General features: G+C 43.1%; 1 protein-coding gene across 2 annotated transcripts in view; it reads left to right on the top strand.

The window, feature by feature from the left end:
• LOC141134935 (uncharacterized) overlaps positions 1-19,480 on the top strand; it is a 60,509-nt gene extending 41,029 nt beyond the window's left edge. For both annotated transcript variants that reach the window (XM_073624368.1, XM_073624367.1), the window contains 3 exons: positions 2,597-2,748; positions 11,293-11,399; positions 19,197-19,480. In XM_073624368.1, the coding sequence (XP_073480469.1) occupies positions 2,597-2,748; positions 11,293-11,399; positions 19,197-19,356 (419 nt within the window). In that variant the 3' untranslated portion in view covers positions 19,357-19,480. The remainder of the gene's footprint in view (positions 1-2,596; positions 2,749-11,292; positions 11,400-19,196) is intronic.
• The last annotated feature ends 1,172 nt before the right edge of the window (positions 19,481-20,652 follow it).

Raw genomic sequence — 20,652 nt, 5'->3', positions numbered from 1 at the left:
TACCCGACAGGGTTGCCCATTATCTCCCTTATTATTTGCCCTTATACTCGAACCCATGGCCCAATACATTCAGAACAAACCAAACTATAACTGGCATTGAAGTAGGAGGTATTACACACAAATTATGTATATTTGCAGACGATATATTACTTTTTCTATCATCACCACAGGTCTCTGGTCCTAACTTAATACCAGCTCTTGATGGATTTGCAGCCCTATCCGGCCTTATGATTAATCCTAAGAAATGCCTAGTGCTTAATATTTCACTCACAAACATGGAATTGATCCCGGCTAAGGCTGCACTCCCATTCACATGGGCAGAAAAATCAATCCCATATCTTGGAATTCATTTAACAGCATCTCATTCTGACTTATTCTCAACCAATTATCCTCCTGTATTAAGACAGATCACAAATCTAATAAAACAATGGTTGCAACTTCCTTTATCCTGGATAGGGAAGATTAATGCAATCAAAATGACTATTCTACCCAAATTGCTTTATCTATTCAGAGTCCTCCCTATTCCAATTCCTTCCTATTTTTTGAGAATAGTACAAAAAAGAGCAACTTCGTTTATATGGGGCTCTTCTAAAGCACGTATACCTATACACACACTACATCTTCCCAAAAATAAAGGAGGCCTGGGATACCCTAATATTACTAACTACTACAGAGCAGCACATTTGGCCAGTCTGTCCAAATACCATGCAAAACAGGAAATCCCATTATGGGTATTTATAGAGGCTTCAGAAAATGCCCCTCTATTAATATCAAATTTATTATGGCTTGATCCTAAAGACCGCTTTAAAATTCATAATCCCATAACTAAACACTTCTTATCTCTCTGGGATAAACTAAAAACCAAATATCAGTTACAATCTCCACACAATCCTCTCCTTTCTTTTATCAGAAATCCGGCCTTTTATCCGGCATGGATCTAGCCAAATTCTTTTAAAGCTTGGACAACATCAGGCATTCAGACACTAAATGACTTCATAGCATCTAAATCATTCCTTTCATTCCCATCGCTTAGAGAAAAATATGATCTACCAAACTCTGAGATATTTAGATATCTCCAAATCAAAAATTTCTATACACCATTCCTAAAGGGGGATACACCATTATCCCAATTATCCATTTTTGAATCAATCTGTACAAAAGATCCATTTGCTAAAGGTACAATTTCATCACTTTATAATCAATTATATGGAGTAGCAAATCTTAATAGACCCTCTTACGTTCAGAGGTGGGAGGAGGACCTGGGACGAACTTTAGAAGACACAGACTGGTCTAACATATGGCTCACATCTAAGTCATCTTCACCCAACATCTTAGCACTGGAGACAAATTATAAAGTCCTAACTCGCTGGTACCTTGTACCCGCTAGAGTGGCAAAATATTCACCTAATACCTCAACTCTTTGTTTTCGAGGATGCCCAGAAATAGGCACATATTTACACATATGGTGGACGTGCCCAGTAATCCAAACCTTCTGGAAGGAAGTCTTCGTGATTGCATCTAAAATATTTTAAAAAATAATACAACCAGATCCATATTTAACTTTACTTAATCTAAAACCGGAATGGTTAACACTCTCTCAATTCAAACTTATGATCCAACTAATAACAGCTGCAAAACAAACAGTGGCCAAGGCATGGAAATCTCCTACATTGGTACTAGCAGAAACAATTCACAGAATGAATAATACAATGTCCCATGCTAAGATGGTAGCCATCGATCAAAATCAAATTCCAAAATTTGAAAAACTTTGGCATTCTTGGATAAAACAACAGTTCCTGTCAAACTTCAATGACTCTGTCCTGTTGCCATGGTAACAGATTAAATGACTTACAGAGACACCCATTCTAAGGCTTCAAAGAGAACTAAAAAGAATAATAAACTGACGAGCGGGACAACCTTGTGGACCATACCTCTACCTTTCAACCCTTTTTCTTCTTTCTCTTTCCTTTTCTCCACCTTACGATTAAAGCTCATTATCAGAATTTATTTGACCTATATACACTCTACTTGTAAACAATATGTATAGTAGGTATAAATCATTTAAATACCTACAAAAGTAACTAAGGAAATGATATATATCTTTAATTTAGGTTTACGTGAACCCAATGTTTAATATTTGAAATTTCATGATATTTACCTATATAAACCCTACTGTAAAACAATGAGCTTACTTTATAGATCCTTGTAAACTTACTTTATGTATCTTTATAACATTGTATACTTAATAAACTTCTTTTGACAAGGAAAAATGCTGCACAAATACCGCATGACATGTGTGGGGTTCTAAGTAATTTTCTCGCCCCAAAATATTAGATTTTTACATTTAGGAGCGAAGTGTCATAATTGGCCCAAATATGAAGTGGTTAAAATCCCATTAAGGTGAACTTACAAGTTTTCATTGATAAAGGGATGTTGGCCCATTGTAGAATACCCCCATTGTCCCCATAAAATTTATGTCTGCCTGCTGTGCCTGATTTCCTTTTTTTTTTATAATTTTACCATCTTGGCTGAACTGTCCAGCTATAACCATGACAATTCAGCATCACCCACATAATCCTCTTTCTTGCTCCCTCAGACTCTTCTAATCCACTATGCAGTGAGGGATGGAGACACTATGGACTCAGCTGTTACTACTTGTCGTCAGACTCAAAACCATGGAATGCCTCCAAGAAAGACTGCGAGGACAGGAAGGCCCACCTAGTGGTCATTAACAGCGAGGAAGAGATGGTATGAATGCTGAACAGATAGACACTTCCTACTGTGACAGTTCCACTTTCAGGTCACTTCACTGCCAGCAGTATTTGATTACTATGCTCTATTACAAAAATAGACATACAGAACAATAAAAAGTTTAAAAGTGGAAAAATACTTCAGGAAAGTACACCTGGTCTTTAGTTCTGTGCAGAAGCTTGCGGAATAAGTCCAATCCGATATATCAGAGTCACTGACCCTTATAAATGACTCTTTGCAATCCCTTTACGTTTCTATGGTAAGATGGGAACCCCCGTTGGGTGTTGCAAAAAGGCCCCACTAAATCAAAAGGTCCCTAATTGCCAATTATTAAAACATACATCTATATTACCACCTGATAAGATTTCACAATTCGACAACCATCATATTATTTGGCAACATGATATTACAATTTGTTAGACACCAAATGCAATATGATAAAGCAAAGCAGTGCAGCGCTAAAACCAAAAGTCCAAATACTGTCCCTTTAGAGTAGAATCAAATGTAGATAAGAGAAAGGTTCTCCTCTGTGGTGATATAGGTGCTCAAGATATTCCATGCAGTGCTACATATCCGTGATACCACCACCGGCCAACCAAACCGCTCACCTCAGCATAAGGACCCCTGAACTAACAGATGGGTCGAAACAGCATTTACCACGCTTAGTGGAAGGGGATGAAGACTTGTCTGGGAAGATGGAGATAAAAGACATCACATCTATATATATATAGGTAGGAAGCAATCCCTTTGACCCCAGGATAGCCGGAGCCGATTGGATGGTTCCCCGGGGGGGGGGTTTACCTTACGTTCTCTGAGGTGTACAGTGTACAGCAGCTTGTTATATTTTGTGTTATTTGTTGTATTTTTGCACTGACTGTATTTCTTTAACACCAAATGCAATATAGATCTTATGCATATATCTATTTTCCAAGTTAAATTTGTCTTATTCACCTTCTGGACCTTGTAACTTAGGTGTGTATGATGTATGACTGATTGGTATGTTCTTACACATTACCATAACCAATTTTAATGAAGAAAGTTTAGTACAGTTATGCCCCGTACACACGGTTGGACATTGATCAGACATTCCGACAACAAAATCCATGGATTTTTTCCTACGGGTGTTGGCTCAAACTTGTCTTGCATACACACAGTCGCACAAAGTTGTCGGAATTTCCGCTCGCCAAGAACGCAGTGACGTACACCACGTACGACGAGACTAGAAAAGGCCAGTTCAGAACCAAGCTCGGCACCCTTTGGGATCCTTTTGCTAATCTCGTGCTAGTAAAAGTTTGGTGAGAGATGATTCGCGCTTTTTCAGACTCGTGGTTTTCAGATCGTTTGTCAGATTCGTTCTGAGCAGCCGACCAGTTTCTAGCCATGTTGCGTATACGTACTCATCGTAGAGTTCGTGCTGTGCGGGGGCTTGGTGTTGGGGTCCTTACCTTGACACAAGTCCAGTCCATGAACAAGCTGGGGAGGAATTCATGGACCAAGAATTGGTTGCTCCAGCGTGACCAGTTCTGTCATATGCCTTTGCTCCGTGATATCCATGAGAATAATCCTGATGATTTCAGGAACTTTCTCAGGATGACAGACCCCGTATTTCACCGTTTGTTGGCTTTGCTGACCTCTTATATTAGCAGGCAGGATACCTGCATGAGGCAAGCCATCACTCCGGAGCAGAGGCTAGTCGCCACCCTGCGGTACTTGGTGACGGGGAGAAGCCTGCAGGACCTCAAGTTCTCGACAGGCATCTCCCCCCAGGCTCTGGGGATCATTATCCCAGAGACCTGTTCTGCCATCATTCAGGTCCTGCAGAAGGAGTATATTAAGGTAAGATTTATCCTTTAATATCACATTTTATTGTATTTAATGTTTGATAATATATTGTATTTCTTTCCTCAATCCCTAATTACTATGATTGGAATATGCTATGAATGTCCCCTTTGTCCTCATGCATGCTGGATTTTTCTGTAAATTTTTTTTTTTGTCCTTCATACATATTTGCCTTCACTTACTTCCCCGGCACGGTCTCCTGGCCCTATATTCACCTTGTGTAGTCACTTAATGTATTTTGTCAGCTCCATAGTAGTGCTTTACCCCAAACACCCCCTAAAATGTTTTTAAATGTGATTTGTGTTTTAAATTCAGGCAGAGTGCCAGAGGCTTTTTTTGGGGGGTCCCCAAATCATTTGGAACCCTCCCTCCCCCCAACTGCTAAGTCAGCTGATACCAATTCTCTATCTATCCTCAATCATCTATCTGCTGACTTTGCCAAACCCATACACACTATACCCACCTCTTTTGTGGTCAGATTTATGGATGGATTCCCCAAAGCATGTAGTGCAAGGGCCTGCCTGTATACTTTCAAATGGTACTGTTTAAAGTTTTTGTATCCTATTATTATCTTGATAGGTAATAGCAGAATGTCCAAATGTGCTAAAATGTGTACAATGTGTATTTATATCTTTGTATTGTGACACTTCTTACCTGTCCAGTGGGCTGCCAATAGTGTAACTGAGGAGGAGCTGGCCAAAGTAATACACATTATTTAGGCATTCATCTCTCAATGAAGTGAAGAGGGTTACCTGTCCAAGAGCTCCCCCCTCCCCTTAAAATGTTAGAAATGGCCCATGAGAGGGGGGGGATCTGATAGGTGTACCTTATACTTTGGTCTTTAAAAACTCCCTCAAATAAATGTTATCTTGATGTTGGCCAAGAATGTTTGTGTCTAATCTACTTTCCCTGTTTATGTGCAAAATGACTAATTTTTTGTTGTTGTTTGACTCCACAGTTTCCTTCCACGCCACAGGAATGGCAGACTGTGGCCTCCCACTTTGCCCAGCGGTGGGATTTTCCTAACTGTGGAGGGGCAATTGATGGGAAACACGTCCACATCATCCCACCACCCAACTCGGGGTCATACAATTTTAATTACAAGGGGTTCAATAGTATTGTGATGTTGGCGGTGGTGTCAGCTACTTACGAATTCCTGTATGTGGACGTGGGGAAGAATGGCCGGATGTCCGATGGTGGAGTCATCGCCCAGATGGAGTTCTACAGGCGTCTCCAGAATGGCAGCTTGGACTTGCCACCTCCAGAAGACAATGTGGAAGGACTCCCATTCGTCTTCGTTGCGGATGAAGCGTTTGCGCTGGGGGACCATCCTATGCGGCCATTTCCGATGGGGACCCTCACCCCGGACCAGAGGGTTTTTAATTACCGGCTGGCCAGAGCCAGAAGAGTGGTGGAGAACACGTTTGGAATCATGGCCAGCCGTTTCCGCCTATTTCTTACACCCATACACATGGCGGAGTAAAAACTGAATTATATTATCCTGGCATGCTGTGTTCTACACAACTTTTTACGGCAACATTCTGCTAACTATGCTGGCCCAGTTGGGCCTGAGGCCGGAATTCTAAATGAAACAACCCTGACGGCACTTGAAAGTGGCCATCCTGGCTTGCCCCCCCCGAGTGCCCGTGATGTCCATCTAAGATACCTTGAATACTTTGCGGGTAGGGGGGCTATTAATATGCCAGACAATGTCTGAAACCTTTTTCAAATAATAAAAAAAAATAACTACTCAAATCTTTGGTGACATTTACTGCTTGTCTTTCTTTTAGCTGAGCCTGACAGAAATGTGGTGAGTCCTGAAAATGGCGTGATTGTGTAACCTTACAAAGCACTGTTGGGTGTCATTTACAAAAGGCAAAGACACTTTGCACTACAAGTGCAGTTGAAACTGCACTTGTAGTGCAAAGTGGATTTGCCCTTAGGAACTAACCCCTATTGTCACAGAAAACACCAATTAGAGCACCACAAAAGTGTTGGAGCGTTGAGACAATAATCCACACATTCTTGATTATCAATCTTTTTAATACCAGCACAATCACATGTGCATTTAGAAAAGGTTTTTAAAACAAACCAACATGTTTGTTGTATAACAATTTTTGGGGTCACATTAGAAAAAGTAGAAATGTCCATTTAAGATAAAACAGTTAAAAACCAACAAGAAAGACACACATCTTGAACTTACAAAGTTCACATTTGGTAGAACTTGAAGGCAATATCAGACATGAGTATTTACAAACTGTGTTTGATATTGCGTTCAGATGGGGTGAAGTCACCCCAGGAAAAGCCAAATTTTGAAATTTTGAAGATGCACACAAATTGCCGAATGTCATCATGTGCTAGCTGCCATCACGGGGGATCAAGGGATGTGTTTTGGGGTGCAACCCCTTCCTCACAGCTACTTTATTATTGAGGAAGGGGTTTCACCCCCAAAACGCCTACATTGAACTCCCGTGATGGCAGATAGCACATGTTGACACACTGTGTGCATCTTCAAAATTTGGCTTTTTGCAAATTTGTCAAAAAATGTTAAATTTTTAGCATACAAAAAAACAAAGGGATTTGGAGGGGTTTTAAACTCTCCCTAAAACATCAACGATGTTCTTCATTTTTTGTTGAACATCATTGATGTTTTTCAGGATGTTTTCCAAGTCCCTATTACACCCTGATCTCCCTGATCAGGATCTGTGCACTTTCCAAGGTGAAATGCCCTGGATCCACAACATCACGATCGCCTAAAAAGATAGAAACAAAAAAACACCATGTATTATAAATATGCAGGCATCCATCTCTCACCTGAGCCTGTGGTCACAGACACTCACCTGTTGTGGTGCCAATTTCCACCACGTCTTCCTCCTCCTGCTCTGCTTGGTTTGGGTGGATTTCCCCTTCTTCCAGAGGTGGGGGGTCTGTGGTCTCCTCGGATGAGGGGTGTCCTCCGAGTCTTTGATCCCCTATGAAAAAAAAAATAGGTATACTTAGCACACAGATATTTGATGGCAGAAATAGGAATATGAAACATTGCTTGGAAGTGGGGTACAATTGTCTGTTTTGGCAGAGTTCCAAGATGTAGAATTTTTAGTGTCCTTTGTCAAGCTTCAATACTTTACCTGTTTACCTGTTTTGTACAAGCTTCACAGATGGAGACACCCCTATAGTATACACTGGAGCACCTGTGTGGGCCCCCTAATAAAAAGGGTGTTCTTGTGTCCCACACTAGTGCTCCAGCATCCAGATGTGTAAACAGCTACTGAGTGGCCTCTCCTTACACAGAATCTAGTTTGCATTTCATTCTAGTTACAAACCCATCTAGACAACCAAATTATTTTCAGACAAGTAGGTCATAAAAAATGTGGGCAAATGCATATGGCCAAAACAATGGTGTTTTCTAGGCCGAACGAACAATGTTTTATACGAACGAATAATGTGCCCATGAACATGAAAGTTGCCTTTTGAAACTGGATAACAGTTAAGAAAAGCACATGGAGCAGCATGAACGTAATAAATATAAAAAGAATAGGAACACAGGACAACTACTTACTTTTTTGCAACACTCTCCGGATCTTTCTGTACTGCTCATGTTTTCTTAATTTGAGGTCTGACCACTGTTTCCTGAGCTGATCTTTCGATCATCGTACCCTGAAATTCTCCTGACCACTTTCGCCATGATCTTGGCCTTTCTGACATTGGGGTTGGGGGTAAGGCCCATACTTCCCATCATAGTCGGCCTTCTTCAGGATGTCTACCATCTCCAACATCTCCCCAAAGGACATGTTTGAGGCCTCAAATCGTCTCCTTCTGGATCGTGACATTTCTGGCTCCGGGCTTTCCTCCTCCTCCTCCTCGTTGCTGTAATTAGCACGCACCTGCTGTGTCTCCGCCATGTGCTCTTCCCCCACTGCGCCAAACAAGAAGGGGCGGGGAATAGACTAGAAAGAACATCAGGGGCGGGAGGAGTTTCACACATGCGCAGTATATATAAAGCGTAACACTCGTGCGTAGTACTACGATCTGTGAGCAGAGGAAGGAGTATCGGAGGTACCGATCGTGATAACGAAGGTAAGATCTAAACTTGGGCCTATACTGCTTCTAGATTGAGGCCTATATTGTAACAAGATTAGGAGAGTTTTGCCTGACATTAGGGTTTGTCTCGTGTTGTGTCTTGCAGATAAAATGGATGGTTTCAATGACCACAACTTACTCCCCCTGTTCATATATTAGTATTCCATATGTTTATCTATGTATGCAATACAAATGTTTGTTTACGCTTTTACGTTTCCATGACAGGAATGTTGTGTTCTTGTTGTCTATCTATTAAAGCTTGTTGTAGTTGCAACAGGATATGATGAATCAGGAAGAGGTGGGTAATTTACATCCACTAGCCTTGATTGGCTGTCACTTACCTGACGCTGTATATAAATTCAACCTTGTGTGGGCTAGATGGTATGTCTTTAATGATGCCCTGGAGGAGGGGTGAAACGCGTCGACGCAATATCCGGCTCACGTCTGAAAACCAGTGACGCTGTTTTCTGTAGTCAGTGGAGCGCACGCTGATATAGCGGCGGTCACTGACCAACTCTAAATGCCTGTTTTGCATCTTCATTATGGGCAATTGATCCTTTATTCCACAGTATTACACCATATCTTATTTAGTTTTTTGGGTGTAATATGATGCCCGTGGCTCCCAAGGTTATAGCATAGTGTCAGCAGCCCAAGCTTCATCCTATCTCTCTATATCTACTACAGCATTTCAGGTGACTTTATGCAACCCTTTGGATGAGAAGTTGGAAGTCTGCTATCATTGCCGATTGGGTCTTTTTTCTGAATGAACATTTATATCCATCCTGAATTTATTTTAATATTTATTCACATTGGTTTGTTTATTTTCATTTATTGAGGTATATATACTATTTATATATTTTTGATTGTCTATGGTTATATGTTGAGGTATACATATTTATTAATAATATTTTTTGAGTGCCTATGGTTTCTGTTTCTAAACAGAAACAATATTTTTTCACCACATACTATTTAATATTTTTTCACTAAAAGCAATTTGTTTAGTCACATATATATAGCGATATTTTCCACTTTTAGCTATATTCATATTCATATTGTGTTAGTTGCTAGCGCTGTTTTTTTGTCACCACTAAGGGACCATCCACCTTATTACCAGGGACCACAGTGAGTAACTGAAGCAAGTACCGGAGCAGCATTATTACCAACCGGGGACGGTGAAAAATCGGGAAACTTCAGTGGGTATCAAGCCAGGGACCCAGTCAGTGGAGGTGACGCTTGCAGAGCAGCTTTGTGTGTAAAACCAGGGACTGAGCAGGCCAGTGGGGTGAAGCTTGAGAGGTATGTTGAGTGCCAAGCTAGGGACCCAGCAGAGAGACGGAGTGACGCTTGAGGAAGATACTACCGTGAAGATTGGAGGGGCACAAGGGATTCAGTGTCGGTGAATCATCTAGTCTAGTGAGAGAGACCGGGAGCACAGTGGGCTGAAGAACTACAAGAAGTGATTGTAGTGGAAGCGAAAGGACTGTTACGCTTTGTGTTAGGAACTGTTAAAGACTGTTGCCAGGTGTGGCGTCTTGCTGGATGCCTTTCCCTGCATGGCTGTCCTCCTATTGAAATCTCGAAGTCTGCCAATTAATCCTGCAACTACCTAAGGATGCCCTGGCCCTAACCCTCTCTCCCCCCTCAAAGTTTAAGAGAAATAAATGCTCTTTTGCATTCAAGAAGTGTCTGGCGCCCAATGACTAACTACTTTACACCCATCATGCCTCACAACCCACCATATACAGAAGGATGTCAGCTATCTCTGGCCGTGGAGGTACTCATTAGATGGAAGGAGGCCTGGGACCTTGCTGCATTATTTAGGCTGAATTTAGGGGGGGTTCCTTTTTTGTTTCTGGGTTGTTGACATTTCTAAACCATGTAAAAAAACATTTTTGTTCAGCTTCTGCTTCATTGACTTACACATTCTTTGAAACAGTTAGATGGTGGAGAGTAGCACCAAAGAACACCTATCTTAAGAGAAACACAGAGTTGGCTATTTTTGACGTCTCCCTATAAAATTGTGAGTTTTCAGGCTCTCATGCTGACTCTGGCTTTGGTGTTTTGATTCACCGACCTGGCATAAGATGTTCATCTATGAATCCCAGTGGGCTAATGTAACAGCCACATCAATCTGATATATTTAGTAGGAGGTCAGCAGTTGCACCCCTGTGTTTCTATTATGGAAAATTTACTTTAAAATAATTTTCAGTGGAAATATGTTTCCTTTTTTATAATAAATTTGTTTCTAGGCATGATCCTCAGTTGTAAATGCCATGGGGTTATGTTGGATGGCCACACACTGTCAAAACTATGCTTTTCTAGCGTACATTTCTCCTCTTCTCCATTTTCCAACCTTGACCTTACTGTCCATTTTCTAAAGGCTGACCTCAGTGGTGTCACGAGCCTGGAGGTGGGTCATACCATGTCTGTCTCTGGGCGGAGGATTACATTTGTGTTGGGGTGTGAAGTGTTCTCACCATTTTAGTGGATTTCCTCCCAGTTCCCCAGTTTCCTATCCAACTCCTAAAATCTACTGGTAGCCCAACTGTCATGTGACCTAATCACCCATTGTGTGTATAATAATTCATCTTTTAACAACTTCTATATTTTGTCGTTCTTAAGAAATTTCTGCGTGGGATTGCAAACAGAAAATCCTTTTGGATCGGTCTAACAGATGTGGATGGAACCTGGAGATGGGTGGATGGAACGTCTTATGACATAACTCCAAAGTAAGACACAATATCAGAATCCTTCTCACATATTTCTAAGATCTCGCAAAATGATCTGAAAAGGTGGCACGCCAATGGATCCTTGAGCTGAAGTACATTAAGACTTTAATTCACTCCAACCAGTGCTGAACGATACTTTATCACTTAGAAAACAATAATGTACTGTGAAATAAGGTGATTAGACTCAGTATTAGATGTGTTTTTTTAGTGAAGTCCATGCCAGTTTTAAGGGCCTGGTAGCCCACTTTTATGAAAACAGATTAACCTAAAGTCCATAAACTTGCCCAGCAGTGGTTTCGGTCACAGCATAAACAGGCAAAAAAAAAAATCAAGCCACCTGGCTCTTTCTTTAGCAGTACTTCTGCTCTTAGATATGGGTCCCTCACACAAACGTCTCTTCAATGCACATATCTTCAAGCCTGTCAATGCACACAGCTCCTCATTATTGCACACAGCTCCTCTTCAATGCACCCAGTGATACTGGCTCACACCTGTCTTCTAAGGTGAAGCCCTGTCTCCAAAATGGGAGCACACCTCCTCCCTGGCTGGAGCCCTGAAATGTTCTTAGTCCTTCACACACACCCTTCTGGTCTTCAACAAAACCCGGACACTGAGTTGAAGATTTCTTCTCTCCCAAGGCACTTTGATATCTCCAAACTATGGAGCCTAATTCAGGAATACCAAAATCCTAAGGCTTCATGTACACAGGACATTTGAAAACCTCTTATGAACGCTGGAAACTTGACAGCTAGTAACCGACGTTTCAAAATGTCCGTTTTGCCGCTCTTACATAACGTGTAATGTGTCTCTCTCTCTTTCTCTCTTTTTCTCTCTCTCTCTTTCTTTCTCTCTCTTTCTCTCTCCCCACCCCATGTAGGAAGTTGCAGTCTATTCCACTGCAGGTGGTGCTCATCCGCAGTGGCAATGCAGATGGGAGAGGAAGTCAAGAGAAGCTGTGTTTCTCTGTGATTTTCTCGATTACTCAGTCAGTGATCCAGTTGGATGCACATGCCACACATGACCCTGTGGCCATCTTAGGTCAGGCAGAGTTTATGTAAGACTCTTGCCCCTGGGTTTGGCATGCTGGACAGGTTTCCCATCTGACAGAGACAGCTGTTGCGGTAGGAAAAGGAGTAGGGAGAGAGCAGAGCCTGTGACCACTTCTTCAGGAAGCTGCCTATTTGGTTGTGGATCGCCCAGGTCGCACTTCACTCCACGTTGAAGGATGCTGCATGCCTGTAAGTGGCTCCGGATGGGTGAGCTCCCCCCTGGTCCTGTTGATACACTGTTCAATACAATGTTCTTTGCAATTTGGGATTCTGTGCATTTACTGACTGCCACACCACACTGCACCTACCCAACAAGCAGAAATCAAATCCTACCCTGTTTCCCCAAAAATAAGACCTAGCGTGATTGTTGGTGATGGCTGCAATATAAACCCTACCCCCCAAATAAGCCCTACCCTGTTTCCCCAAAAATTAGCCCTACCCTGAAAAGAAGACCTACAAGGACTTTAACTAGGGCTTATTTGGGGGGTAGGGCTTATATTGCAGCCATCACCGACAATGACGCTAGGTCTTATTTTCGGGGAAACAGGGTATTTACTTTGTTGAGGAGAAAGTGATGTCACTTTTCCTTCTTCTAGAGCAGTGGTCCCCCAACTGTGGCCGAGGGGCTGGATGTGGCCCTTTGCTTGCTTTTATCCGGCCCTTGGAGCATTATTCCCCTCTACTGTCAGCAACTGTGGGCCATAGTTTCTGCCACTCTATTCTTTCAACTGATACCAATGATGGGGGACTATTCCTCCCACTGACACCAATTATGAGGCACTGTTCTTCCAACTGACACTCATGATAAGGCACTATTCCACCCACTGACGCCAATGATGGGGCACTATTCCACCCACTGATGCCAATGATGGGTCACTATTCCTCCCACTGACACCAATGATGGGGCTCTATTCCTCCCACTGACGCCAATGATGGGGCACTATTCCTTCCACTGATGCCAATGATGGGGCACTATTCCTTCCACTGATGCCAATGATGGGGCACTATTCCTTCCACTAACACCAATGATGGGGCACTATTCCTCCCACTGATGCCAATGATGGGGCACTATTCCCCCCACTGACACCAGCAATGGGGCATTATTCATCCCGATGACACCAACGATGGGGCACTGTTCCTCCCACTGACACCAATGATGGACAACCATTCCTCTTACTCATACCAGCATGGGGGCACTATTCCTCCTACTGATACCAACGATGGGGCACTATTCCTCCCACTGACGCCAATGATGGGGCACTATTCCTCCCACTGACGCCAATGATGGGGCACTATTCCTCCCACTGATACCAATGACGGGGCACTATTCCTCCCACTGACGCCAATGATGGGGCACTATTCCTCCCGCTGACACCAGCAATAGGGCACAATTTCCCCCTACTGACACCAGCAATGGGGCATTATTCATCCAAATGACACCAACGATGGGGCACTGTTCATCCCACTGACACCAATGATGGGCAACCATTCCTCTTACTGACACCAGTATAAGGGGAACTATTCCTCCTAATGACACCAACGATGGGGCTTTATTCCTCCTACTGACACCAACGATGGGGCACTATTCCTCCTACTGACACCAACTATGGGGCACTATTCCTCCCCTAATACCCAAGATGGGGAACGGTTTACTCCCACTGACACCAGGTCATTTTCCACACCCACTGGCCACAGTCCGGCTCTCCTAAAGTTTGAAGGACAGTAAACTGGCCCTTTGTTTACAAGGTGTGGAGACCCCCTGCTTCAGAGAATTTCACATCCTGGCCAAGGGATGCCACGTGTTCCTAACAACAAATCCTACACCTCCATTAATTTCTATCTTAACCACCAGGGGAAGATGGTTGTAAATGTCCAGGCAGCATGTGACCACTCCACTTAAAATGGAACAGGTGCAGATAATTGGGGAAACTTTCACCAAGCTCCCACCATAGAACATATTATTAATCAAAGCAATAAAATCCTGAAATGACCGTCTTGCTATTCAACCCCCCAAAAAAAGTAAGCTACACCCATCTATCATGACTTACTGACTTACCTTATTTGTTCAGCAGTAGGGATGAGCCGAACACCCCCCTGTTCGGTTTGCACCAGAACATGCAAACAGGAAAAACGTTCATTCAAACACGCGAACACCGTTAAAGTCTATGGGACATGAATAATCAAAAGTGCTAATTTTAAAGGCTTATATGCAAGTTATTTTCATAAAAAGTGTTTGGGGACCCGGGTCCTGCCCCAGGGGACATGGATCAATGCAAAAAAAAGTTTTAAAAACGGCCGTTTTTTCAGGAGCAGTGATTTTAATAATGCTTAAAGTCAAACAATAAAAGTGTAATATCCCTTTAAATTTCGTAGCTGGGGGGTGTCTATAGTATGCCTGTAAAGGGACAAATGTTTCCCGTGTTTAGAACAGTCTGACAGCAAAATGACATTTCGAAGGAAAAAAAACATTTAAAACTACTTGCGGCTATTGCATTGCCGACAATACACATAGAAGTTCATTGATAAAAACGGCATGGGAATTCCCCACAGGGAAACCCCGAACCAAAATTAAAAAAAAAAAATGACGTGGGAGTCCCCCTAAATTCCATACCAGGCCCTTCAGGTCTGGTATGGATATTAAGGGGAACCCCGGCCAAAATAAAAAAAAAAAAATGACGTTGATGAGGACAAGGGCCTCATCCCCACAACCCTGGCCGGTGGTTGTGGGGGTCTGCGGGCGGGGGGGCTTATCGGTATCTGGAAGCCCCCTTTAACAAGGGGACCCCCAGATCCCGGCCCCCCCTGTGTGAAATGGTAAGGGGGTACTTACCCCTACCATTTCACTAAAAAACTGTCAAAAATGTTAAAAATGACAAGAGACAGTTTTTGACCCTGCCCCCCTCTGACGCACGGTGACTTGACGGGACTTCCCTGTGACGTCACAGGGAATGCCAGAGGGAAGTCCCGTCATGTCCCGTGCGTCAGAGGGGGGCGGGGGTCACCAGGTGGCCCCGCCCCCCGTTATTTAAGAACCGTCAGACGAGGAGACGCCATCACACAGCAGGAGCCTCCCTCCATGTCAGCATGGATGCGGAGTGGCCCGGAGAAGAAAATGAAGAAGAGAAGAAGAGAAGAAGATGAAGAAGAAGATGAAGAGAAGAGCGGGAGCCTCCCCCCATGCCATGAGTGTGGAGCGGCCCGAGGAGAAGAAGATAGAAGACGCCGCGGAGGAGATGCTGGACGAGAACGCCAGAGGAAGAACCAGAAGAACCAGAAGAAGAAGAAGAAGATGAAGGAAGGTAGAAGAAAGAAGAAGCATTTAAATAAAGGAATTGTCAAAAACTGTCTCTTGTCATTTTTAACATTTTTGACAGTTTTTTAGTGAAATGGTAGAGGTAATTACCTCCTTACCATTTCACACGGGGTGGATCTGGGGGTCCCCTTGTTAAAGGGGGCTTCCAGATTCCGATAAGCTCCCTGCCCGCAGACCCCCACAACCACCGGCCAGGGTTGTGGGGATGAGGCCCTTGTCCTCATCAACATGGGGACAAGGTGTTTTGGGGGGCTACCCCAAAGCACCCTCCCAATGTTGAGGGCATGTGGCCTGGTATGGTTCGGGGGGGCCGCACTCTAGTCCCCCCTCTTTTCCTGCAGCCTGCCAGGTTGCGTGCTCGGATAAGGGTCTGGTATGGATTTTTGGGGGGACCCCACGCCGTTTTTTTTTTTTTTTTTTGGCGCGGGGTTCCCTTTAAAATCCATACCAGACCTGAAGGGTCTGGTATGGAATTTAGGGGGAACCCTATGTCATTCTTTTTAAAAATTTTGGCCGGGTTTCCCCTTAATATCCATACCAGACCTGAAGGGCCTGGTATGGAATTTAGGGGGACTCCCACGTCATTTTTTTAAAAAAATTTTGGTTCGGGGTTCCCCTGTGGGGAATTCCCATGCCGTTTTTATCAATGAACTTCTATGTGTATTGTCAGCAATGCAATAGCTGCGAGTAGTTTTAAATGGGTTTTTTCCTTCGAAATGTCATTTTTCTGTCAGACTGTTCTAAACACGGGAAACATGCACAGGCATACTATAGACACCCCCCAGCTACGAAATTTAAAGGGATATTACACTTTTATTGTTTGACTTTAAGCATTATTAAAATCACTGCTCCTGAAAAAACGGCTGTTTTTAAAACTTTTTTTTGCATTGATCCATGTCCCCTGGGGCAGGACCCAGGTCCCCAAACACTTTTTATGACAATAACTTGCATATAAGCCTTTAAAATTAGCACTTTTGATTTCTCCCATAGACTTTTAAAGGGTGTTCCGCAGCATTCGAATTTGCCGCAAACACTCCAAATTGTTCGCTGTTCGGCGAACTTGCAAACAGCCAATGTTCGAGTCGAACATGAGTTCGAATCGAACTCGAAGCTCATCCCTATTCAGCAGAAACAAATCTGCTTATATTTGTCAACAAGGGTTTAATAATAATTAAATAATTAAGTAATTTTAAATGTATTGTGATAATGACTCATGGTTTATAGAGTCATTAGGATATAATAAAGTATTTCAAGTTTTATACTTGGCTGATCCCATCTCTAGAATCCTTCTGAAAATGCTCTTACTGTTGGGTTTTTCTTGTCTGTGTCCCCGCTTGGGAGATTCACCCTCTTTGTTTTTCCTACAGCAAGAATGAAAAAAAGTGATCAGTCTGGTAAGCAACAAAATGCTTACCAGACCTTTTGAGTCTGGTATGGATTTTAAGAGGAATCCTCACAAAAAAAGTACACAAGGTCCCCCTAAAAATCTATTCCAGACCCTTAACCCAAGCATGGAGTCTGGCTGGCCAGGAAAACAAGCAGTTGCCCCCCTCCTGAACCATGCTAGGTCACACGACCTTAACTTGGAGGGATGCCATGCCAGGGAGGACCACTCTAGCAAAACACCTTGTCCTCATGTTGATGAAGATGATGGCCTGTTACCCAGAACCATGGCCAGTATTTTTGGGGGTCTGTAGGGGGGGGCATCAGAATCTGGAAGCCCCTGTTAAAAATATGGAGGCCTACACATATCACCCTGCCTACATGTGAATGAGCAGGTACATAGTAAATGTAACCCAGACATGAAGACACCCAAAGTCCTTTTAAAAAAAAACTAAAAATACCCAAGAGTCCCTCATTGTAAAGCCATCATCAATCATGATGCCCGACGCCTGCCGGCTCGTCCAAATTAAAGACTTGGTTGACCCGATGTGCATGGCTATTCCCAATGGTACTGCTCGCTGAATGATAGCTCCCCAAGCTGTCATCAGCTATATAAGGGAAGGGGAGGAGAAAGTAGTGACATCATTGACCAAATATGGCCAGTGACAGTTGCTTCTATCCCTGTCCCTTTGCTAATGTAACCGGAGATTACCACCCATGTAAGCAGGATGCCAGAGGTGGTTGCTAGGGACGCATCAGTTGCCAGCACTTGCTGCTTGTTTAGGAACCATTGACAGCAGGAGATCGTTATACAATGGAGAAAGTGCACAGAAGGGCATCCAAACTGATAAGAGGCATGGAGGAGCTCAGCTATGAGGAAAGATTAGAGGAACTCAATTTATTATCTCTTGCAAAGAGGAGATTGAGGGGGGATATGATCACCATGTACAAATGCATAAGGGGGGATATGATCACTATGTATAAATACATAAGGGGGGATATGATCACCATCTTCAAATACATAAGGGGGGATGATCACCATGTTCAAATGCATAAGGGGTCCATATAGTGAACTTGGTGTTGAGTTATTCACTTTAAGGTCATCACAGAGGACATGGGGGCACTCTTTACGTCTAGAGGAAAAGAGATTTAATCTCCTAATATGGAAAGTCTTCTTCACAGCAAGAGCTGTGAAAATGTTGAATAAACTCCCTCCAGAGGTGGTTCTGGCCAGATCAGTAGATTGCTTTAAAAAGGCCTGGATTCTTTATTAAATGTACAGAATATAACTGGGTACTGACATTTATAGTTAAAGTTGATCCAGGGAAAATCTGATTGCCTCTCGGGGGATCAGGAAGGATTTTTTTCCCCTGCTGTAAACAAATTGGATCATGCTTTGCTGGGGTTTTTCACATTCCTCTGGATCAACTGTGGGTATAGGATTGTTCATATGGGATAGTATTTTTTTTTTTCTTTTTATTGGTTGAACTAGGTGGACTTGCGTCTTTTTTCAACCTGACTAACTATCTAACTATATATAAAAGAGGTGGAAATATCACTTCTATAGATGATGCTCAGCTCCCTCCCATTTTACAGAGGGCCAAATTTGGCAAAGTTTGGGCATTCTTCCTAACATCCTAGGTATAGGCCAAACCATTCGCTAATCCCTACTCCTCACATAACCAATTAAGGAAAGATATGAGGGAAATAACTCCTCACATAGGCCAATAGGTAAAGGAGTAAACGGGAAGAACTTCTCCCATGGGGAAGGACCTGGTGGAGAAAACTCTCTACATTCAGTCAGGGAAAGAGGAGGAGGAAGAACTCATCACATACAGTAGCTAGGGGCTGTGTATTTATATGGGGTTGGCCATCACTGATCTAACCTCGGTAGATTATGTAATCACGTTGTAGCATGTGGTCAGCTCTCTTGCAATTCATCACAGTAGTTGGGCTCACACCTTGAAAATCTAACACTATAGCATTTCTGAGGTCCCAGTTCTGCTCAATTCCTGCCCTGGTCTAATCACTATCGTCTCTTCTGTCCTTCAGGTTCTGGGGGAAGGATCAGCCCGATGATTGGAAGGATCATGGTCTCGGAGGAGGAGGGGAAGACTGCGCTGCGTTAAAGGATGGAAATGACTGGAATGATGCTCCCTGTTCTGAAAAATTACTTGAAAAGTACATCTGTGAGAAGAAGATTATCTTCTGATATGGACTGAAAGCAGACCTTCAGTCACTTTTTCAACTTTCCATCTATTAAATCTTCTGCCCTTGTTGTTGTTTCAACTTTGGATAGTAAAACATTTTTTTTTCTGCCAGTAAATACCTTATACAGCCCACTTCCTGTTTCTTGTCTGGTCAATAGCCTAGGCTTATGACATCATGCACAGCTCTCTCTTTCTCACTCTAATGAGGGAGGGGGGACAAGTCATAAGAGGGTCAATGAGAGGTGTGCCTCCATCTCTGTGTAAATCCAGGAAGTGAACAGGCAGCAGCTTCAGCTGCCCACAGTTAAAATAGAGGCAGCCAGACTCAGTGGAGGGAGATTTTTACAGCATATTTGGAAAGTACAGAATCACAGTATATATAAAACTATATACAAAGTGGTTGGAGGGAAGCTTGGCAAAGGTGTTTTTATTACAAATTAGGTGAGCAGACTGCAGTTCCTCTTGAAAGACGTCAGAGGACACCTCATATCTCTATCTACCTTTTCTTCTCCTCCATCATACTACAGCCATATAGAATCTACTACTGTATAAAATAATGTTGCAGGATATGCTGGGACTTGTTCTTCTTCTAGACTAGGAGGATCTCAGAGCATCCGATCTGCAGTTTTCAATTTGAATTCCAGAATCAGAAGCTACAAAGAGTCAGATAGAGCCCTGCCTCATGTCTTGGCTGGAGGAGGTCCAGTGTCTCCTAAGTCTCTCCTCCCCAGCCTGACTGTCCCTGCCCCCCCACAAGTCATTCATTGAATTTCAGTTTTCAAACACGGAGGAGGCTCAGCATCACATGTGGGTGTATTCAAGGGTGATCTGCATGCAAATAAGTGCATCACCCACTTTCTTGAGACGTACCATTCCACAACATGGGGGGGGTTACCTTGCCAGAGGGGGACGAGGCCTTTAACAACTTCAATATTGGGCACTTTCATCCCCTTCCTGCCCAGATCAATTTTCAGCTTTCAGTGCTCTCATGCCAAAGCATGCATCACAGCAGACAGAGCCATGATTGGACAAAGGCAGGGTGCAAATCCACGCTCCACACTAAGCAAGGCTGCTTACATATAGACCATACATAGTGTAATGAATGAGAGCATCAAAATTACATTTCTAAAGGAAAAAATGTCATTTAAAATTGCTTGCGGCTGTAATGTAATGTCAGGTCCTGGCAATATACATAAAAATGCATAAAAAGTTCCCTCCCCCTCCCCCCAGTCCATTACCAGGCCCTTCAGGTCTGGTATTGATTTTAAGGGGTACCCCGAACCAAAAAAAAAAAATGG

This window comes from Aquarana catesbeiana, linkage group LG03 (assembly GCF_042186555.1).
Source record: "Aquarana catesbeiana isolate 2022-GZ linkage group LG03, ASM4218655v1, whole genome shotgun sequence".
Lineage (NCBI taxonomy): Eukaryota > Metazoa > Chordata > Amphibia > Anura > Ranidae > Aquarana > Aquarana catesbeiana.
Note: the sequence above shows the minus strand (reverse complement) of the source record. Positions and strands in the feature narration are given on the sequence as shown.